The 18376-nt window shown below is 43.0% G+C and overlaps 1 protein-coding gene and 1 long non-coding RNA gene across 3 annotated transcripts; one reads left to right on the top strand and one right to left on the bottom strand.

Annotated features, from left to right (window-relative positions):
* Positions 1–78: 78 nt before the first annotated feature.
* PIP4P1 (phosphatidylinositol-4,5-bisphosphate 4-phosphatase 1) lies at positions 79–3705 on the bottom strand. Of its 2 annotated transcripts, none has more exons than XM_081506953.1 (7): positions 3441–3705; positions 2937–3127; positions 2388–2494; positions 1848–1953; positions 1589–1641; positions 1401–1491; positions 79–923 (listed from the first exon to the last, which is right to left on the bottom strand). In XM_081506953.1, exons 1-7 carry the CDS (start codon positions 3601–3603, stop codon positions 780–782), a joined length of 855 nt encoding a protein of 284 aa, XP_081363079.1. In that variant the 5' UTR covers positions 3604–3705; the 3' UTR covers positions 79–779. The 2 variants fall into 2 exon arrangements, with proteins under 2 accessions (XP_081363079.1, XP_081363080.1); XM_081506954.1 differs by having other exon boundaries at positions 3462–3705.
* A 570-nt stretch (positions 3706–4275) lies between these two features.
* Positions 4276–8804, top strand: LOC145512672 (uncharacterized). The gene is made up of 4 exons (XR_014058681.1): positions 4276–5055; positions 5657–5728; positions 6577–7011; positions 7469–8804. It is a non-coding gene; the product is annotated as an uncharacterized LOC145512672 (long non-coding RNA).
* The last annotated feature ends 9572 nt before the right edge of the window (positions 8805–18376 follow it).

The following is an 18376-nucleotide window of genomic DNA, read 5'->3' as shown; positions in this document are numbered from 1 at the left end:
TGGTTGTATTCTATCCCTTCATGGGGCTACAAATTCCCCTCATCCTTTCATATACACAGATTAACAACTGGAAAAGAATAGAGTCATGACCTTATTTATTTACAAACACGGGATGACTCCCTAACCTCCCCCATGACAGAGCAACCCTATCCAGCCCAGTTAAATAACTGCAACTGGGGCGTAAGGTCGAAAAGGAGGAATTATGGGAAATACAGGACTAGGGGACCATATCCCACATTAAATAGTTATATACATCAGTTCCTGTGGTTCTGTACAGAGCAGCGGCTGACCCCACCCCCACAGGACACAGAATGGGGGGAGAGGAGACTTGAGGGTGCTGAGACCAGAGCCAGCCCCTGGTGAAGTGCAATAGCAGCAGCAAGGTCCTAATGGTGCACAAGAGGGAGGGAGACCCCCCAGGGCTACCCACCCCAACCCTGCCCTGGAATGTGTAAGGGACAGGAATGGCTCTCAGGGAACATATAGGAAGGACAAGGCTAGAACTGTCTTTTAGGACCCAGGTTTAGGGGCAACTTCTTGCCCATTTCACCCTAAACACAGCAACTGCTGGAGGAAAGCAGATGGCCAGCAGTGGTCTTACCTATCCCTCCAAACCTAGGTGAGAGCCTGGTTCCTTCCTACCTCTCCCCAGGGAAAAGGAAGGCAGCTGCTTGGCTCCCCTTATAGAAGCCCAGGGAGCCTTTTACCACGGCTCACTTTATAGTGTCACTGTCCCCACCAGGGAGGGGCCAGGCACAGTCTGTGGGTAGTCGTGGGGCTCAGGAGAAGTTCTGGACAGGGTGGCTGACCTTCATACAGGCCCAATAGAGAGCCCGGCCCAAACACAGCACTGCCAACAGGATGACAAATGCCCAGGCTGCATAGATACCTCCATATCGCCGTGCATGCTTCCATGTGCCAAACTGAAGAAGATGAAGAACAATGGGGTTACTGTTGATCTCTCACCACCTACAGAAAACCTAGTAACAGTTAACAAGCAACTCAAGCTTCAGTTTCTGTCCCCTATCCACATGTGGCCACCTTCAGGGACCTTTTAAAAGGCCCAGTTGTCCAACTCCCTTCACACTAGGCAGGAAGATACTCAAACAATCCCAGACAGCTGTCAGTTTTTCTTCATGTCTGACAACTTCCTAATAGCAACTGAATTTAAGTCACTTCTTTGTTCTATCCTCCACATAAAGAAGATAGCTGTTTTTAACTCTGATAGTAATAATGAAGATTTTATCAGTCTCCTTCAAATTTAGTTCATCTTGTTTGTTAAAACAAGACAAACAAAACCCCCCCTCAGTTTCACTTCTTTTTAAGATAGCTATTTCCCCAATCTTAGCCTTAGGAGATGAGGCTGCAGAATGAAAGGGGCTGTATCAAGGTTTACTCACAGCAAGGCCAGTGGCAGTGACTGCCAAGAGTAAGCCAAGCAAGAAGCAGCAGACACATCTCTTTCGTGGATATCTGCGCCCAATAGATGACCTGTAGGGAGGCAAACAGAAATGGATACTTGGAATGGCCTTGTAGATTTTACCCTATTCATTACCCAGCTCAACGATGCTGCTCCCTAATCACTCACACTTTCCTGCAGTGAGGGCAACGGGCCAAGGTTCGGTCTGTGAACTCTGTCCACTATGGAGAAAGGAAAAGGGAGAAACCAATTAATAGTAGAAGCCGGGTCATTTTCAGTGAGAGCCCTGGGGCAGTGGGAGGTGGGGAAGTGGTTCCTCATAGAACAGACCTTTTCAGGATTCATTATCATAACTCAGAAATACATTCATGACCAAATTTCCACTCCTGCCCCTTGCTACCCCCAGCCTCCTAATACTTCTCCGCACCAGAAAAGTATTCTTGCAATGTCCACAGATGACCCTGACACCCACAGGTTGTGGTTCTGGACTCAAAGGTCCTGGATGCACAGGCCCCAGGTTGATGATTCTTTTGCTGTATAGGAAAAAATGACTATGTTTAGAAAGTTTTTACTCCTAAGGATCCCTACATTAGTCCTCCCTCACATCCCCCACTCCCTGCCTTTAGAAGTCCCTCTGCTTCTCTGCACTGCCAGCCCTACCCCAGAGAATACTTGTGGGAAGAGCACTGCTTAAACTTAAGGTCTCTAATGTCCCTTTTACCTCAGGATAATTCACCCAGTCTCTGAGACTTTCCATCTTCCTAAAGATGGAGTAGCCTTTTATCCTAATCTTTTTACTGAGATGAGAAAGATGGCTATAATGTTCTAGAGACACAGCACCCCTTAGCTTTTTCTCCTCTAAATAAACACCAAGCTCTCTTACCTTTACATTCTCTGTAAACATTCATCCTTCTTAGGCTTTCCAATTTTCCCCACTAATGCCCTTCCCCAAATTATTTCTCCTCACCAGTAGGGCCGAGGACAGGCAATCCGCTGGGAAGTCACTTTGCAGATAAGGAGACAGTTGCAGGGACATCGAACATATTTTTTCCCTGGGGGTGCATTCTTGATTGGCTAGAGAATAATGGGGACATCAGTAAGCAAATCTCTAATCCCAATCCCCGTTCTTCCAAAAACACCTTCTGAGAAGAGATCAGAGAGAGAAAATCTTAGCCAGGACAGAGAAATGAAAGGCATATAACATGAGATTTACAAACTAAAACTAAGCTTAAGTATAAAGACAGGTATGAAGATGAAAGTGAAAGTGAAGTCGCTCAGTCGTGTCCGACCCTTAGTGACCCCATAGACTGCAGCCTACCAGGCTCCTCCGAAGATGAGGGATGGTTAATATTAGCCTGGTGAGTGGCTTCTGGGGAAATGGTGTGTGACTCCTGGAACTGAAACCTGGGTTTCATGAAAGGCCCTTGGTCAATGCCGGAAGGTCCAGGTCTAGAATCAAGGGATCAGAAAGAGGATCCAGAAAACAGGGCCCGTTTCATAGATTTGTATAACTCACAGTGGCTTCATTGCAGACGCCACATTTTACTACGTGCTGATGCATCTTGCCTTCCACGTTGATGAGAGACTGGCAGACTCGGCAGGTGATCATGGGAGCACTCCCACTGTCCGGGCTGGTTAGGGGTGAATAGGGGGGTGGGTCTTCCCCAGGCAACACGGCTGGGTGTCCCTCGGGGAACGGGGGAAATGCTGGAGAGGAAGGTAAAAAGAAGGGCTGGCATTACTTGCAGACACCCCCACTGATGCTACACGGCAACTGTTTCTGGTCCTCAACCCTTCTGACAAGCTCAGCGTGATTGTTATGATCAGTGCTTCCATCAGATTCCTCAGAACTCCCTTCTGCTCCCAAGCTGCGGTCGCGATTGCAGAGGGAAGGAAGCCTCACCCAGTCACAGGTGCAACAGCCCGCACCTGGCGCTTGGGCCCCGCCTCCGCCCTCGGCCCCGCCCCCTCCGCCTGTCAGAGTACCCCTGGGAACACCTCGGACCCCGCCCCGGCTTACCCTGGGGCGGGGCATGTTTACCGGCTCCGTACGGTGGTGCGGAGGGGGTCAGGCCTCCCCCGGGCCCAGCCCCACTCCCGCCCGGCCCCACTAATCCGTTTCCACCGGCGCCACCGTCGATGGGCTCGGAGAGCAGGGGGGATCGCTCTCCATCTGCCGCCATGGCCGCCACCGCCGCCTCCCGCTTCAGCCAAAGATACGGCTCTTTTCGCCTCCGCCGTCACCGCAGCCACCACAGCCGCCGCCGCTACCGGGTCCCCAGGGCGCCTGCGCGCCGCGCGCCCAGCTCGCCCCGCAACCAGTGGCCTGCCCCGCCCCGTTCCGCCCCGCAGCACGTGATAGGCTATCCCCGCCCCGCCGTGCTGTTATTCGCGGAGACAGAGCAATTTCTGGTCCTGTGAAGGCAGCTCTTGTTTTCCATTGGGAAGCTTGGCGCCAACGTCAACTGTCACATGACTTTCGGGACGCCGCTGGGCCTGCAAAAACTGCACGTGACGAGAAGTTCTTCGAACCATTGGAAGCGTGGCCCATCGCGCTACCTCCAGACCAGGAGGTGGGGCAGGGCTGCTTCGGCTCACTGGTCACGTGTTTCAGGAAGCCGCCCGTCATCGTCGGTAGCCCAGAGCCGGCGCAAAATCATTGCTCTTCATTGGTCCGAAGACACCACTAAAAGACTTTTCTACTCTTTACGGTTATAGTTGGCCTCTCATTGGCTGGAGGTTTCCCTTCCCTGGGCCTGCGATCCTTGGGCGCAACTTTATTGGCCCGAACTTAGCCCCCAAAGTTGGGGGCGTGGCTCAAAGAGCGTCAGTAAACGCGTGAGGAAGTTAGGGCTGTTGTGAGCACCGAGAGTAGAAAGGATAGGCAACAGTTAGACACTCTACTCAAAGGAATACCTCTGAAAAGTCAGAGTGAAGATATGCCAGGAAGAAATGGATTAAAACGTTAAGATGTTTACCCTAGTCTTCCTCGCTGAAGTCACCTCTGGAACAAGACACAAGACCGGCTTCTCCGGAAAGCTCCCTTGCAGAATCCACCCTCCTAGCATCTCCGGTTAAATTATGAAATTTTCTTTACCTGAATCTGTTTCTGTCACTACAGGGGTGTCTCATCGTTTTATTCGGTTTTCTGGCCCCTAGTTGTAAAACATACATGCGTGATAAGAGTGTTTTGACCGAGTTAACCAGTCAAGTCCAAGGATATTTTTGTTCGTGTTTGGCATAGAGACGGTCTTTAGACTTTTCTCAACTTCACCACCAGCCACGAGACTGCTAACAGAGTTTATTCTAACAAGGATAGGAAAAGATCTTAAGAAGCTCCTGTGTTTAAACATACAGCCAATCCACCTAGCCATTCTCCTGTTCATCCATAGTCATCCATCCTCTACTTGCATAGCAAAGAAGACTACTTTTTAAATCTATCAAGGTGATCCATTTCTGTCTGGGTACCCAGACAGAAATGAAATGTGTAGCGTTTCCTCCTGTGGCAAAAGGAACTTTTTGTTTCAACTTTGTTGAGGATTCAAGGTTCTACCTGTTCTGGGTAGAGCAGGTACAGGTGGACAAAGTTATTATGCAATGATTTATAAGGATTTCCTTAGTCATGTGAATGCAGGGTGAGTAGACTGTTACTCTGGGGTTGGTGGTGGATGATAAGAGTAAAAGTGAGTCACCTTAAAGAGATCTTTGTTTCACAGTGTAACTAAAGTAATTTCCTTTAGTTAAGCAAGTGCAGAAATAGAAAAACCTCATTGTCATAGAAAGGAGTACGGTTGGTTCCAACTCATACTCTTGGGAAATACCTGACTGCTCTGAATGGAAACATTTTAGCAGGTCTGTTAACCATAGGAGCTCCTTGACTGAGAATAATTCTGAATGGCTGGCTTTCCCTGAAGAAACCCTCAGGTGAGGGTTTTACCTTACCCTTTGCAAGAAACCAAAGCAGAACCCTACGGGTCTCTCAGTAACCTCTAAACCCAAGCTTTGGGGACCAGCTTTCTTCTCCAACCTCATGTGATTGTTACAAGAGTCTGAACCACACTTCAATTTCCCCCATTTCATAGCCCAAAGTGTGACTGTCTTAAATGGATGAAGCAACAAGAAATAGAAAAACACAACTCTGAGGTTTAGCTAGAAGCCTCTCTATTGAGCCTAACATTGAGGAAAGTGCAGCCTGCCCCAAATACTTAATAATAAAAAGAACTGCTGCTTTTCTAGCACTTGCAGCTGCTGAAGGAGCTGGAGACTTCACCTGAATTCTGCTTTTTAGACACAGCTTTCCCAGGCCAGGTAGGTCCCACAGACATTTCAGAACTAAGGAACTTATATGCGAGACAGAATAAGAGACACAGATGCATGGAACAATTTTATGGACTCTGAGGGAGAAGGTGAGGGTGGGACGTTCTGGGAGAATAGCATTGAAACATGTATATTATCGTATGTGAGGCAGAGCACCATTCCATGTTCGATGCATGAGACAGGGGCTCAGGGCTGGGGCAATGGGATGGCCCAGAGGGATGGGATGGGGAGGGAGGTGGGTGGGGGGTCCGGGAGGGGGAACACATGTAGACCCATGGCTGATTCATGTCAATGTGTGGCAAAAACTATTACAATATTGTAAAGTAATTAGCCCCCAACTAAAATAAATAAATTTATAAAATTAAAAAAAAAAAAATGGAGAGGGGGTTGTAGCTTCACAGGGGAACAGGCCAGTCTGCTGTTCTTTCTGTTGCTTCTGGGCATACAGATGCTCAAGTGTTTGTGCTAGAGTGTAGTAGGGTTCATTATTTGCACCTTGGTTACACATCATTCCACAACCTGTTCTTTTGTGACTCTTCTCACCCTCACCAAAGCCATATTTGATGTTTGTTTCATCTAGTTTTATAAAAATGTGGGAGAGTTGGAGAATTGGATACAAGTACCAAGGATCCTAGAGGATGGTTGAGTAGAATGGCTTTTTTTTTAGTCGTTTGGCCTCTTGGTGATGTTTTCATCATAGGTTAAATATAGAAATATTTGCTAGAGAAGTAAATGAAGAGGTAAGTGTTAACCAGTAAGAAGAATATTCTTTCTGACTGATATGTGAGTCCCTGAAGGAGAGATATGATGCAATAATCCTTGTATGTTTCCTGTTACAGATCTCTTTTAACGCTAGACTAGCCTCTACCCATCGGAGAAGCCAATGGCAACCCACTCCAGTACTCTTGCCTGGAGAATCCCAGGGACAGGGGGGCCTGGTAGGCTGCCGTCTGTGGGGTCGCACGGAGTCGGACACGACTGAAGTGACTTAGCAGCAGCAGCCTCTACCCATATACGTGTGAGAGAGGATTAAGGGAACTACAGTGGCTCTCTAAGTGCTCTCATTTGAAAGTGCCTTGTAATAAATTCCTTTGGGACCTGATTTCCAAGACTTCCTTGGAAGGAACCATTACATACTTGGCAAATGGACTCATCACCGACTACATACAGTTCCAGGCATAGTACTTTAGAAGAAATCTAAGATCAGTAAATTGTCTCACCCTGAGTGACATTACAACCTGGCAGTGGTCAGAAGAGACTATCCAGAAAGCAAGGTAATTTTTGAGAAGGGCCCTAAAAGAAGTAGGACAAATTCCTATCAGTGTGAAGGAGAGGAATCCCTCTTCTGGTTTTCCATTATTTCTTGCTGCATAATAAGTAGCACCCAAACAAAATGATATGTTTTTTTCCTCATGATTCTGTGGGTGGCTAAACAGTTCTTTCACTGGTCTCACCTGGGCTCATTCATGAAAATAACTGAATGGTCCAAGATGGACTCTTCACATGTCTGGCAATTGTATATACTGGTTCGGCTAGCTTCTTTATAGCAGGTGGAATTTAGGGCGATGGTCCAAAAGGGTGACAGGAGAAGCTGCAAGACATTTTTAGGCCTAGGCTGCAGCACTGGTATAACTTTATTCCTACCTCATTCTAGATCATAGCTAGTCATCAGGGCTGCCCAGATTCAAGGCATGGGAAAAAGGACTTCAATTCTTTTTTTTTTTTCTTTAGGACTTCAGTTCTTGATGGGAGGAGCTGCAAAATGTTATGGCCATGTTTTTCAACCTACTATAAATGGTAGAATGTCAGCAAGCAATACATCTATACACATTTGTTATGTATCTACTCTTTGTGAAAGACACTCCTTAAGAAACTTAAACTCGGGACTTCCCTGGTGGTCCAGTTGCTAAGATTCTGAGCTCCCAGTGCAGGGGGCCCAGGTTCGATCCCTGGTCAGGGAGCTAGATCCCACATGCTACAACTAAGACCCAGAGCAGCCAAATAAATAAATAAAATTTAAAAAAAAAGAATAAGGAGAAATAACAATGTGAAAATTCGCAGTATAAAATATCAACACTAGGGAATCTCCTAGTAGTCTAGTGGTTAGGACTCCGTGCTTTCAGTGCCGAGGGCCTGGGTTCAATCCCTTGTGGGGAAACTAAGGTCACACAAGCCACATGATGCAACCAAAAGAAGAAGAGAGAGAATAAAATAAAATATCAGCACAGGTAATGTTTTATTACATGGGAAAAATTATCAATTCTAGATGTCTAGAATTTCTAAATTTCTAAATATCTAGAAATTCATGGTGTAACACATGCTTCATAGGATATGAATTAAACAGTCTACAAATTCAAGGAAAGAGGAAATCACTTCTATCTAGAGCAACCAAAGAAAACTTTAAAAACATAAGGATTATTATATTATTGTGCATGGATAACTTGGATTTGAGCTCTGCCTTGAGTGGGTCAGTAGGCAGAGTGATGCAAAAAGTAGTGATAATATTTGCTCACAGTTAATAAAGCAGTTTTATATCCGTATTCATTTGATTTCAAAACCCACTGTGAGTTGGGCGGGAAAGGCAAGATTGTTTTTATTTTGCAGTCTGAAAACTGAGGCTCTATAAGTTAGAGTCACTTAAGCTAAGGCAAAGATTGAAATGGGATTAAAAGTCCAGGTCTCCTTAAAAATGAGACCACTCCACAATCAGGTCTGAACACTGTCAAAACATCAACATTCTCCAAGCCAAAAAATCCCCAGTAGCCCCTCCTCCAGTGAATATGAATGACTGCTACTTCTTTACTTATTAGAGCTTTAACCTCTGTGTAGTCTTCTCTGCTTCTAGATAAAATGGATTAGATACCCAGTTATAGAGTTGCCATAAATCCTGACAGCACCCAATCCAGAGCAAAATCCCATTTCTTTAAATCCTTTCAAAATTTCTTAACAAAAGCCTAATTTTATAACAAGTCCTTTCTAGCACCCTCTTACTGACAACACCTCAGTTCTTCATGGTTTGTGCTTTCCCTCACTGCATGAAGTAGTAAAACAATTAAAAAAAAAAAAATCCGGGTCTTCTGACTTATGATTTAATGCTTTTGCACTCACATCATCTACTAGGCAGATGGAAAAGGGCAAAAATTCAGGGGTGGCAGAATGCATGGTATCTGGGATGGACCCCTTTTTATGCTCAATGCCTAGCCCATAGAAGTTGTTTAATAAATGACAATTAAATGATTTAATTACCTTAAGCTGTATCTTGAAGGTAAATTTCTATACTGAGCAATATTGTCAGCTGTAGTTCCAAGCAGGGTGGATATTCAGTTAAGATACTCCAGTGTGGCTGACATCAGTTCTTTATGGCTGGCATTGGTTCTGATTGGTTGGTTCCTGTAGCATACAAGTAAATAGTTTCAGTATTACCCGCGGTACCAGGTATCTTACTTATAGGATGGGAGTTTCTCACTTAGATTGAGAAAAATATACTATGAAAGTATATTAGTTTGCTGGGACTGTCATAATAAAATATCACAGACTGGGTGGCTTAAACAATGAAAGTGAAAGTCGCTCAGTCGTGTCCGACTCTTTGTGACCCCATGGACTGTCCATGGACTTCTCCAGGCCAGAATACTGGAGCGGGTAGCCTTTCCTTTCTCCAGGGGATCTTTCCAACCCAGGGATTGAACCTGGGTCTCCCACATTGCAGTGGGATTCTTTACCAGCTGAGCCACAAGGGAAGCCCAAGAATACTGGAGTGGGCAGCCTATCCCTTCTCCAGGGGATCTTCCTGACCCAGGAATCAACTGTGGTCTCCTGCATTACAGGCAGATTCTTTACCAACTGAGCTATCACAATAGAAATTTATTTTCTCGCAGTTCTGGAGCCTTGAAGCCCAAGATCAATGTGTCAGCACAGGCCTCTGTTCTTGGTTTGCAGATAGCCGCTTTTTCCACTGTGTCGTCACGTGGAGTTTTCTCTGTGCACAGATATTCCTGCTGTCTTTTCCTCTTATTACAAGGAGTTAGGGCCCCTTATGATCTCATTTAACTTAGTTATCTCTTTAAAGGCCCTGTCTCCAAATATGGTCCATTGGGGTCGGGGCTTCAACATATGAATTTTGAAATAGTCCATGAGACTCCATAGCGGGAGGATATAAAGAAAGGAACAGCAAAGATTTGGAAGCATTTTTTTCTTCAGGCTTCCAACCAAGTGGCAACTACTATCACACTGGGTAGATGACCGAGAATGAGGCTGGAGATATCCACCTGGCTTCTGCCACCTGGTGTCCCAATTTGACTTCTCTTTTCCACATACCCTATTTCTTCTTTACCCTTTACTGAAGTGGTAGTTTATCACTCATGTGAAACCAACACAGTCCCTTACTCCATTTCCAAGGCAAAGAATGTTTTTGATAATATGCAGAGTGAGTTACCCAAGACAAAGGCCTAGTGTCAGAACTGGATGGAGCAGGGTAGGGTGTGGTCTAATTTTAAGAGATTATTTCTCTTTATCACTCTGAACCTTTGTTCCTTTCTGTTCCAGGTCCTTTCCATGCCCTGGGTCTTTGTCCCTTCCTTCAGGGTGTAGTCAGCTTCCCTATCTGGGAACGAGGGTGTTAGGTCACTTTACTCCTACTGTGCCTACTGACTGCAGCGCAGATAGGGATCTCACACAGAAATGAAAGTGACCCTTTTGCCACCAGGATAAAAACTAACCTAAAATAATATTTTAATTTCAGGAATTGTAGCAAATGGAAGGTAAAAGATTGTTGGTGATGGTAGGATAGGTATTTAAATAGAGAAACATCTATCTCGTGATATAGACAGAATGAGAAATTTCAGGCAAGAGGCAGGAATAAACACGTTTCCTGCCTAAAACATCCTAAGATGTTAAGCCTGCTTCTATAAATGTTGCCACTGGGAGCCACTAGAGACATCTTTCCTCTCCATAAGCCAATATTTGATGATTTAGAGCCCGCCACTTTCATTCTCCAGTTTCCTTGATGTTGAGCATAGGAGATGGATGTGTTTACTGCATGTGTGCCTGGCCATGGGAGTCCCTCAGAAGTAGAAGGAGGCATGAGAAGAAGATAGAAAAGGGGTAATAAAGCAGTAATGAGCCAAAATCACCCTAAAGTTGATGATCGTTTGGTTCCTGACTACAGGAACCTTACAAATACAGAATAAAACATAGTTCTAGCTTTTTAAAATGTGGATTCAGGGTAGCAGTAACTAGTAAAGATAAGAAAAGTGTTATGCACTAGAACTTTCTGTAATGATTGAAATATTTCTATGCTATGCAGTGTGGTAGACACTAGCCACATGTGGCTTTTGAGCAGTTGGGATGTGCTTAGTATAACTAAGAACTAATTTTTATCTTTTTAATTTTTCTGTTCAATTTTATTAAATTTAAATAGTCACACTTGGCTAGTGGCTCCTGTTTTAAACAGTTCAGGGTTAGAGTTGCTGCTAATGGGCTGAGCATACCTCTAGTTTTTGTTCTGATCCGATTCATGTTTAGATGATCTAGAGAAATCAAAAATAATAGTCAATATTTTCTGTGTGCTCACTGTAATTCCAGGCACTTATCTGAACATTTACCTGGCATTTTATTTAATCCTTGCAATAAGAGTAAATACCATTATTATCACCATTTAACAGGTGAGAAAACTGAGGCATAACAAGATTTATTTTACTTGTTTTGGATCACACAGCTGGTAGGTAAGGAGTGGAGATGGAATTTATTCCATGGAATTCACAAGTAGTTTGACTAGAGTTCATTCATTTACAGTACACATTTAGGAACAAGGTGGCAAGGAGTGCCCCAGGGCCATAGTTCTCAAACTCTGTGCCAAGGGGCAAATTCACAGGAGTACCATGGGATATTTAAAAAATTTAAGGGAAACACAGCAATATCTGACATATCTCTCATTTGCTATGCAAACTGCTAGCTCAAGGCAGTTCACAATTTGAACGTTGGACTGTGTTGCATTTCTTTTGATAATAAAATATCTTTGCAAAACCAGACTTTAGGAGATCCCTTTGATAAAAAAGTAAGAACTGTGTGAAAATCAGCATGGAACAGAAAATGAGGGTAAAAGTGCTGGATTCCAAGGTTTTAGAAGTTGGGCAGGGCCCAACAGGCACACACAGTCCATTAGTAACTATTTGTGCTTATTTAAGAAAAAAAATATCTTCTTCTAACTTATGTGTATAATTTTTTTTCAAAGGTTACTAAGTTGTCAGGCACCAAGCAAAACTCTTAGGTGTTTCTTTTGATCTAGAGGGGCTGTGAAAAAATTGCTGAGATCCTAAGTGCCCTATAAACTGAGACACTGGAAACCTCTGGACTGGGATATTGAAAAAAGATCAAAATGGAGTATGGAGACTTGGCTTGTGATGGCCTAAAGAGAAATAATAGACATTTAATAGATATTTCACATATGTAACCCCTAACTGTTAGCTGCATACCAGTGTTCTTAGTACCCTAAATACACACACAGACAGAATGTCTAAATCTGTACCCTTAAAAGGTAAAAATCCTGTAAGGAAAAATAATCCTGTGGAAAGTAGTGAAAGATGTTAACCAACCAAGGTTAGGGGTAGGAAGGGACCCAAGGTAGAGTTTGAGGCAATCTGGGGCCTGGGACCTTCTGGTGGACAGACAGACCACTAGAATGTATTCTGAGGAGGCCTGCTGGGCCTCATAGGGGAGTCTTCTCACTAGGCCATTGGTGAATTTGAGATTAAAAAGGTTAGGGTCCAAATGATTGTGTATAGAAACTTGGTTGCTGTACTTGAATTCAGAATAAAGTATGTTGTGTGGTTCTGAAGGTTATGCGACCCTAGCCAAGGTGCAATCTGGTCAATTGTCCTTGCCTTTCATATAATAGTACATTCTTTTGGTGCCCAGAATGTTTATATATACTGCCGACTCTTCCTTGAATGACACTGGAAAAACACTACAGAAGATTGAGTCTTGTTCCTCAGTTTTCCTTTTGTAGATATATTGCGGACCATCTTCACTTACTTTAGACAGAGACCATTAAAATTAATTGATTAAGGAACTTTCACAGTTGCCAGTGGCTAAGACTCTGTACTCCCAATGCAGTGGGCCTGAGCTCGATCCCTGGTCAGGGAACTAGATCCCACTCGCCACAACTAAAGATCCTGCAGGCCGCAACAAAGCTCAAAGGTCCCAAGGACTGCTACTAAGACTGGGTGCAGCCAAATAAAAAAGTTTTAAAATAAAACAAAACAAAAAACTAACTTAATTAAGGGAATTCCATGGCACTCCAGTGGTTAGGACATGGTGCTTTCACTGCTGATGGCCTGGTTCAATTTGTGGTCAGGAGCTAGGATCCCACAAGCTGAGTGGCACAGCAAAAATAATAATTGATTAAGTTTGTGTTTTTAGATATAATTATGTTCTGTTCTTGTCTTTTGAGTAAGCTGAATTGGATTTGGGGTGTTTAACAAGAACATTTTTTTACTTCCTTGGTGGCCTAGTGGTTAAGAATCTGCCTGCCAATGCAAGGGACACAGGTTCGGTCCCTGGTCCGGAAAGATCCCACATGCCATGGAGCAACTAAGTCTGTGTGCTCTGCAACAAGAGAAGCCACTGCAACAAGAAGCCAGAGCATCAAAAGGAAGAGTAGTCCCTGCTCACAGCGAGTAGAGAGAGCCTGCGTGCACCAATGAAGACCCAGAGCAGCCAAAAATAAATAAATACATAAAATTTTAAAAAATAAATTAAAAAAACCTTTCAGGGACTTCCCTGGTGGTCCACTGGTTAGGACTCCATGTATCCAGTGTAAGGGATATGAGTTGGTGAACTAAGATCACACATGCCATGTGGCACGACCAAGAAAATTAAAAGAAAAAAAAAAAACCAAAAACCCTTCAGCAATTGAATATTGATAGATATTATCCCTGGGCTGATTTTTTCTTATGACTGAACTTATCCATCATTCAAAATCATGCTTTCCATGTCTCAATTGTACACACCTTTCTAAGGTGAAACACTACTTTTAGACTACCCATTTGTTACCTTTGCTAAAATTACTGGATGAATAAAGAAAGTAATAATAATAATAATAAACCAATAATAGTGATAGAATAAATCAGTCATTTGACACTGCACTCAGTTCTTTATATATGTTATTTTTGTTTTTATATATATTGGAAAATTCCACGGACAGAAGATCTTGACTGGCTGCAGTCCATGGTGTTGCAAAGAGTCATACACAACTGAATATGCACCCATATTGTCTTTATTCTTATGTCCCTAACACAAGAACAGTTCTAGTACATAGTTGATGCTCAGTAAGTATATGTTACATGAATGATATAGAAACAGGGCTGGGAAACATTGGCTTGGGCCATGGTGTTGGGTAAAAAGGCCAGCAGGAAAGGTTTGAGTATAGGAGAATGGAAATAGGTGGAGGATTCCAATAACTAAGTAAGGACCATTGATTTGTGATTTGATGTGAATTTGGTTAAACTTATAAAAGTAGGGGCAGAAAATAGCTGAATTCTTACAAAGATGTTATATTTAGTAGTTCTGTTACAAGAATTTTCATTTTTAGGGAAGAGTTCTTCTCTAATTATCTGAATTCCTTTCATCAATTACTGTGTAAATCAAGAAATTGTCATTTTCTCATTCAATCCCCACCCTATCCCCATCCTTTGTCTGTGTCAAGGATCCAGGAATTGTGTGTGTGTGTTTTCCAATAAAGCTTATTTACCAAAACAGACTGAGAGCTGTATTTTGCTTGTTATTAGAATACCACCCAATAATGTTCACTGACAGTTTACAGCATTTGACTATCTGTTACAGACTACAATTCTTTGTAAATACTGTAGTTTATTTCTTATTCAACAACTTTTAAAAAATATATCCATAATAATGAGTAAAGAATGTATGGAAATATTTTATAAATGACATAATTTGGGGAACATGGGGGAAATTCCTATTTCTCATTCAGTTCAATTGCTCAGTCATGTCCTACTCTTTGCAACCCCATGGACTGCAGCATGCCAGGCCTCCCTGTCCATCACCAACTCCTGGAGTTTACTCAAACTCACGTCCATTGAGTCGGTGATACCATCCAACCATCTCATCCTCTGTCATCCCCTTCTCCTCCTGTCTTCAATCTTTCTCAGCATTAGGGTCTTTTCCAATGAGTCAGTTCTTCACATCAGGTGGCCAAACTATTGGAGTTTCAGCTTCAGCATCAGTCCTTCCAATGAATAGTCAGGACTGATTTCCTTTAGGATTGACTGGTTTGATCTCCTTGATGTCCAAGGGACGCTCAAGAGTCTTCTCCAGCACTACAATTCAAAAGCATCAATTCTTTGGAGCTCAGCCTTCGTTATGATCCAACTCTTACATCCATACATGACTACTGGAAAAGCCAGTCTTTGACTATATGGACCTTTGACTTGCCGGAGTCCTGCTCCAGCGGGTGCAGGAGTACTCAAGGGATGAACGGCGTCGGTGAGAGGAAAGAATCTCACGGAGTCTCTTGAAGGTCCAATGACAATCTCTCTTTATTGCTTCAAGTTTCTACTTATATAGCACATGTTTTGGGTCAGTAACCTTTGTAATGATTCTTTGCAATATTTTCCTATTCAGATGATTTATCTCCTGATTCTAAGATGTAAAGGTCCTTTCCTGGTCCTTTGTTACATTTTGGTTACATTTTTACCACGAAACCTATTCTTATTCTGCTAAAAACATGATCCATGATGCCATAAATCATATTGTTCTATTACTTATTTTGTACAGTCTGCTACTTCAGCGAATGCAGCGTCTTGCTTCAGCGAATAAGCACTACAGTGGAAAAATTTCTCATAGTACAGCCATTGTCAGTGGTGGTCTGTTTACCATCTACCCACATACCACAAGACTACAAGTCTTTTACAGTCTATCCTGAAACCACCTACAATGTGAATCACATATTTCGTTTTGTCTGCACTCAGATTCTGGGGGGCACAAATGTCTCTAGCGTCCCAATCTTTTGAGAAAAGGCAATTGATTTAGTTTCTGTAATTTTCCCTGACACATGACCCAAGTTTTCCAGTAATCAGTAATAATCTCCTCATGAGGCCAGGTCACAATAAACTTAGGGCTTGTTTTTCAAATGAACATGGCCTTATTCCCTGGCTGAGTGTTAAGGACCCATCAGCCAGGGGCCTCAGTAGGTTTAATCATTTTGGGAATATTTCTTTGGGGCAGAGGATCATTTTTGTTTTTCCTGAACTCTAGTGAACTCAATCCAGAAGCCCCTTTAAATCCTGCCAACAAAGAAAGAAACACAGCTAGCCACAACAAAGGCATAGAAGCAAGGAGTGAAGGTTCCAATCCTGGAGAGAAACCGCTGTGCAGTTTCTTCTTGAGTGGTGCCGTGACTTTGTCATCCGGCAGTGGTTCCAGAACGGCTCCCAACATTGACTACCTTTGACGAGACAGACCTTTTGTCAGCAAAGTGATGTCTCTGCTTTTTAATATGCTGTCTAGGTTTGTCATAGCTTTTCTTCCAAAGAGCAAGCATCTTTTAATTTCATGGCTGCACTCACTGGCTGCAGGGATTTTGGAGCCCAAGAAAATAGTCTGTCACTGTTTCCATTGTTTCCCCATCTGGTGATGGGGAAGTGATGGGACATCTGCATATCTGAAGTTATTGATATTTATTCAGGCAATCTTGATTCCAGCTTGCATTTCATCCAGCCCAGTATTTCATATGATGTACTCTGCATAGAAGTTAAATAAGCAGGGTGAAAATGTATAGCCTTGTACACCTTTCCCAAGTTTGAACCAGTCTGTTGTTCCATGTCTGGTTCTAACTGTTGCTTCTTCATCCGCATACAGGTTTCTGGTAAGGTGGTCTGGTATTCCCATCTCTTCAAGAATATTCCTCAATTTGCTGTGATCCACACAGTCAAAGGCTTTAGCGTAGTCAATGAAGCAGAAGTAGATGTTTTTCTGGAATTCTCTTGCTTTTTCTACTATCCAATGGATGTTGGCAATTTGATCTCTGGTTCCTTTGCCTTTACTAAATCTAGTTTGTACATCTGGAAGTTCTCAGTTCACGTATTGTTGAAGTCTGGCTTGAAGAATTTTGAGAATTACCTTGCTAGCATGTGAAATGAGTGCAATTGTGGGGTAGTTTGAACGTTCTTTGGCATTACCTTTCTTTGGGATTGGAATGAAAACTGACCTTTTCCAGTCCTATGGTCATTGCTGAGTTCCCCAAATTTGCTGGCATATTAAGCGCAGCACTTTCACGGCATCATCTTTTAGTATTTGAAATAGCTCAGCTAGAATTCCATCACCTCTACTAACTTTGTTAATAGTAATGTTTCCTAAGGCCCACTTGACTTCACAGTCCACCATATCTGGCTCTACGTGGGTGACCACACCATCATGGTTATCTGGGTCATTAAGATCTTTTTTGTATAGTTCTTCTGTGTACTCTTACTATCTCTTCTTATCTTCTGCTTCTTTTAGGTCCATACCGTTTCTGTTGTTTATTGTGCCCACCTTTGCATGAAATGTTCCCTTGGTATCTCTAATTTTCTATTTTCTATGTACTCTGCATAGAAGTTAAATGAGCAGGGTGAAAATATGCAGCCTTGATGTACATAGAAGAGACTTCTAGCCTTTTCCATTCTATTCTTTTCCTCTGTTTCTTTGCCTCATTCACTTAAGAAGGCTTTCTTATCTCTCCTTGCTATTCTTTGGAACTCTGCATTCAGATAAGTTCCTACTTTTGCATTCTAATCCCCTATGATGGAAAGGACATCTTTTTTGGTGTTAGTTCTAAAAGGTCTTGTAGGTCTTCATAGAACCAGTCAACATCAGCTTCTTCAACATTAGTGGTTGGGACATAGACTTGGATTACTGTGATATTGAATGGTTTGCCTTGGAAATGAACTGAGACCATTCTGGTCATGTTTGAGATTGCACCCAAGTATTGCATTTCAGACTCTTTTGTTGACTATGAGGACTACTTCATTTCTTCTAAGAAAGTCTTGTCCACAATAGTGGATATATTGGTCTTTCGAATTAAACTTGTCCATTCCCATTCGTTTTAGTTAACTGATTCCTAAAAAATTAAAGTTCACTCTTGCCATCTCCTATTTGACCACTTCCAATTTGTTTTGATTCATGGACCTAATATTCCAGGTTCCTATGCAATATTGTTCTTGACAGCATTGAACTTTACTTTCACCACCAGATATATCCACAACTGGGCATCATTTCTGCTTTGGCTCAGCCTCTTCCTTCTTTCTGGAGCTATTTCTCCTCTCTTCTCCAGCAGCGTATTGTACACCTACCAATCTGGGGAACTTCATCTTTCAGTGTCTTATCTTTTTGTCTTTTCATACTATTCATGGGGTTCTCAAGGCAAGAACACTGAAGTGGTTTGCCATTCCCTTATCCAATGGGCCACATTTTGTCAGAACGTTCCACCATGACTCATCTGTCTTGGGTGGCCCTACACTGCCTGGCTTATAGTTTCGCTAAATTACAGGAGGCTGTGATATATGTGATCATTTTGGTTAGTTTTCTGTAATTATGGTTTTCATTCTGTCTGCCCTCTGGTGGATGAGGATAAAAGGCTTGTGCAATCTT

This window comes from Giraffa tippelskirchi, chromosome 7 (assembly GCF_054371585.1).
Source record: "Giraffa tippelskirchi isolate mGirTip1 chromosome 7, T2T-mGirTip1v1.2.pri, whole genome shotgun sequence".
NCBI classification, from domain to species: domain Eukaryota; kingdom Metazoa; phylum Chordata; class Mammalia; order Artiodactyla; family Giraffidae; genus Giraffa; species Giraffa tippelskirchi.
This window is presented reverse-complemented; position numbering and strand designations above follow the sequence as displayed.

Excerpts from the sequence above, each read along its gene's own strand:
- PIP4P1 (XM_081506953.1), bottom strand. The coding sequence starts at position 3,603 with ATGGCGGCAGATGGAGAGCGATCCCCCCTGCTCTCCGAGCCCATCGAC. Across the intron at positions 1,954-2,387 it reads GCCTGTCCTCGGCCCTACTG|CAAAAGAATCATCAACCTGG; the intron begins GTGAGGAGAAAT and ends TTTCCTATACAG. Across the intron at positions 1,642-1,847 it reads ATTGCAAGAATACTTTTCTG|TGGACAGAGTTCACAGACCG; the intron begins GTGCGGAGAAGT and ends CTTTCTCCATAG.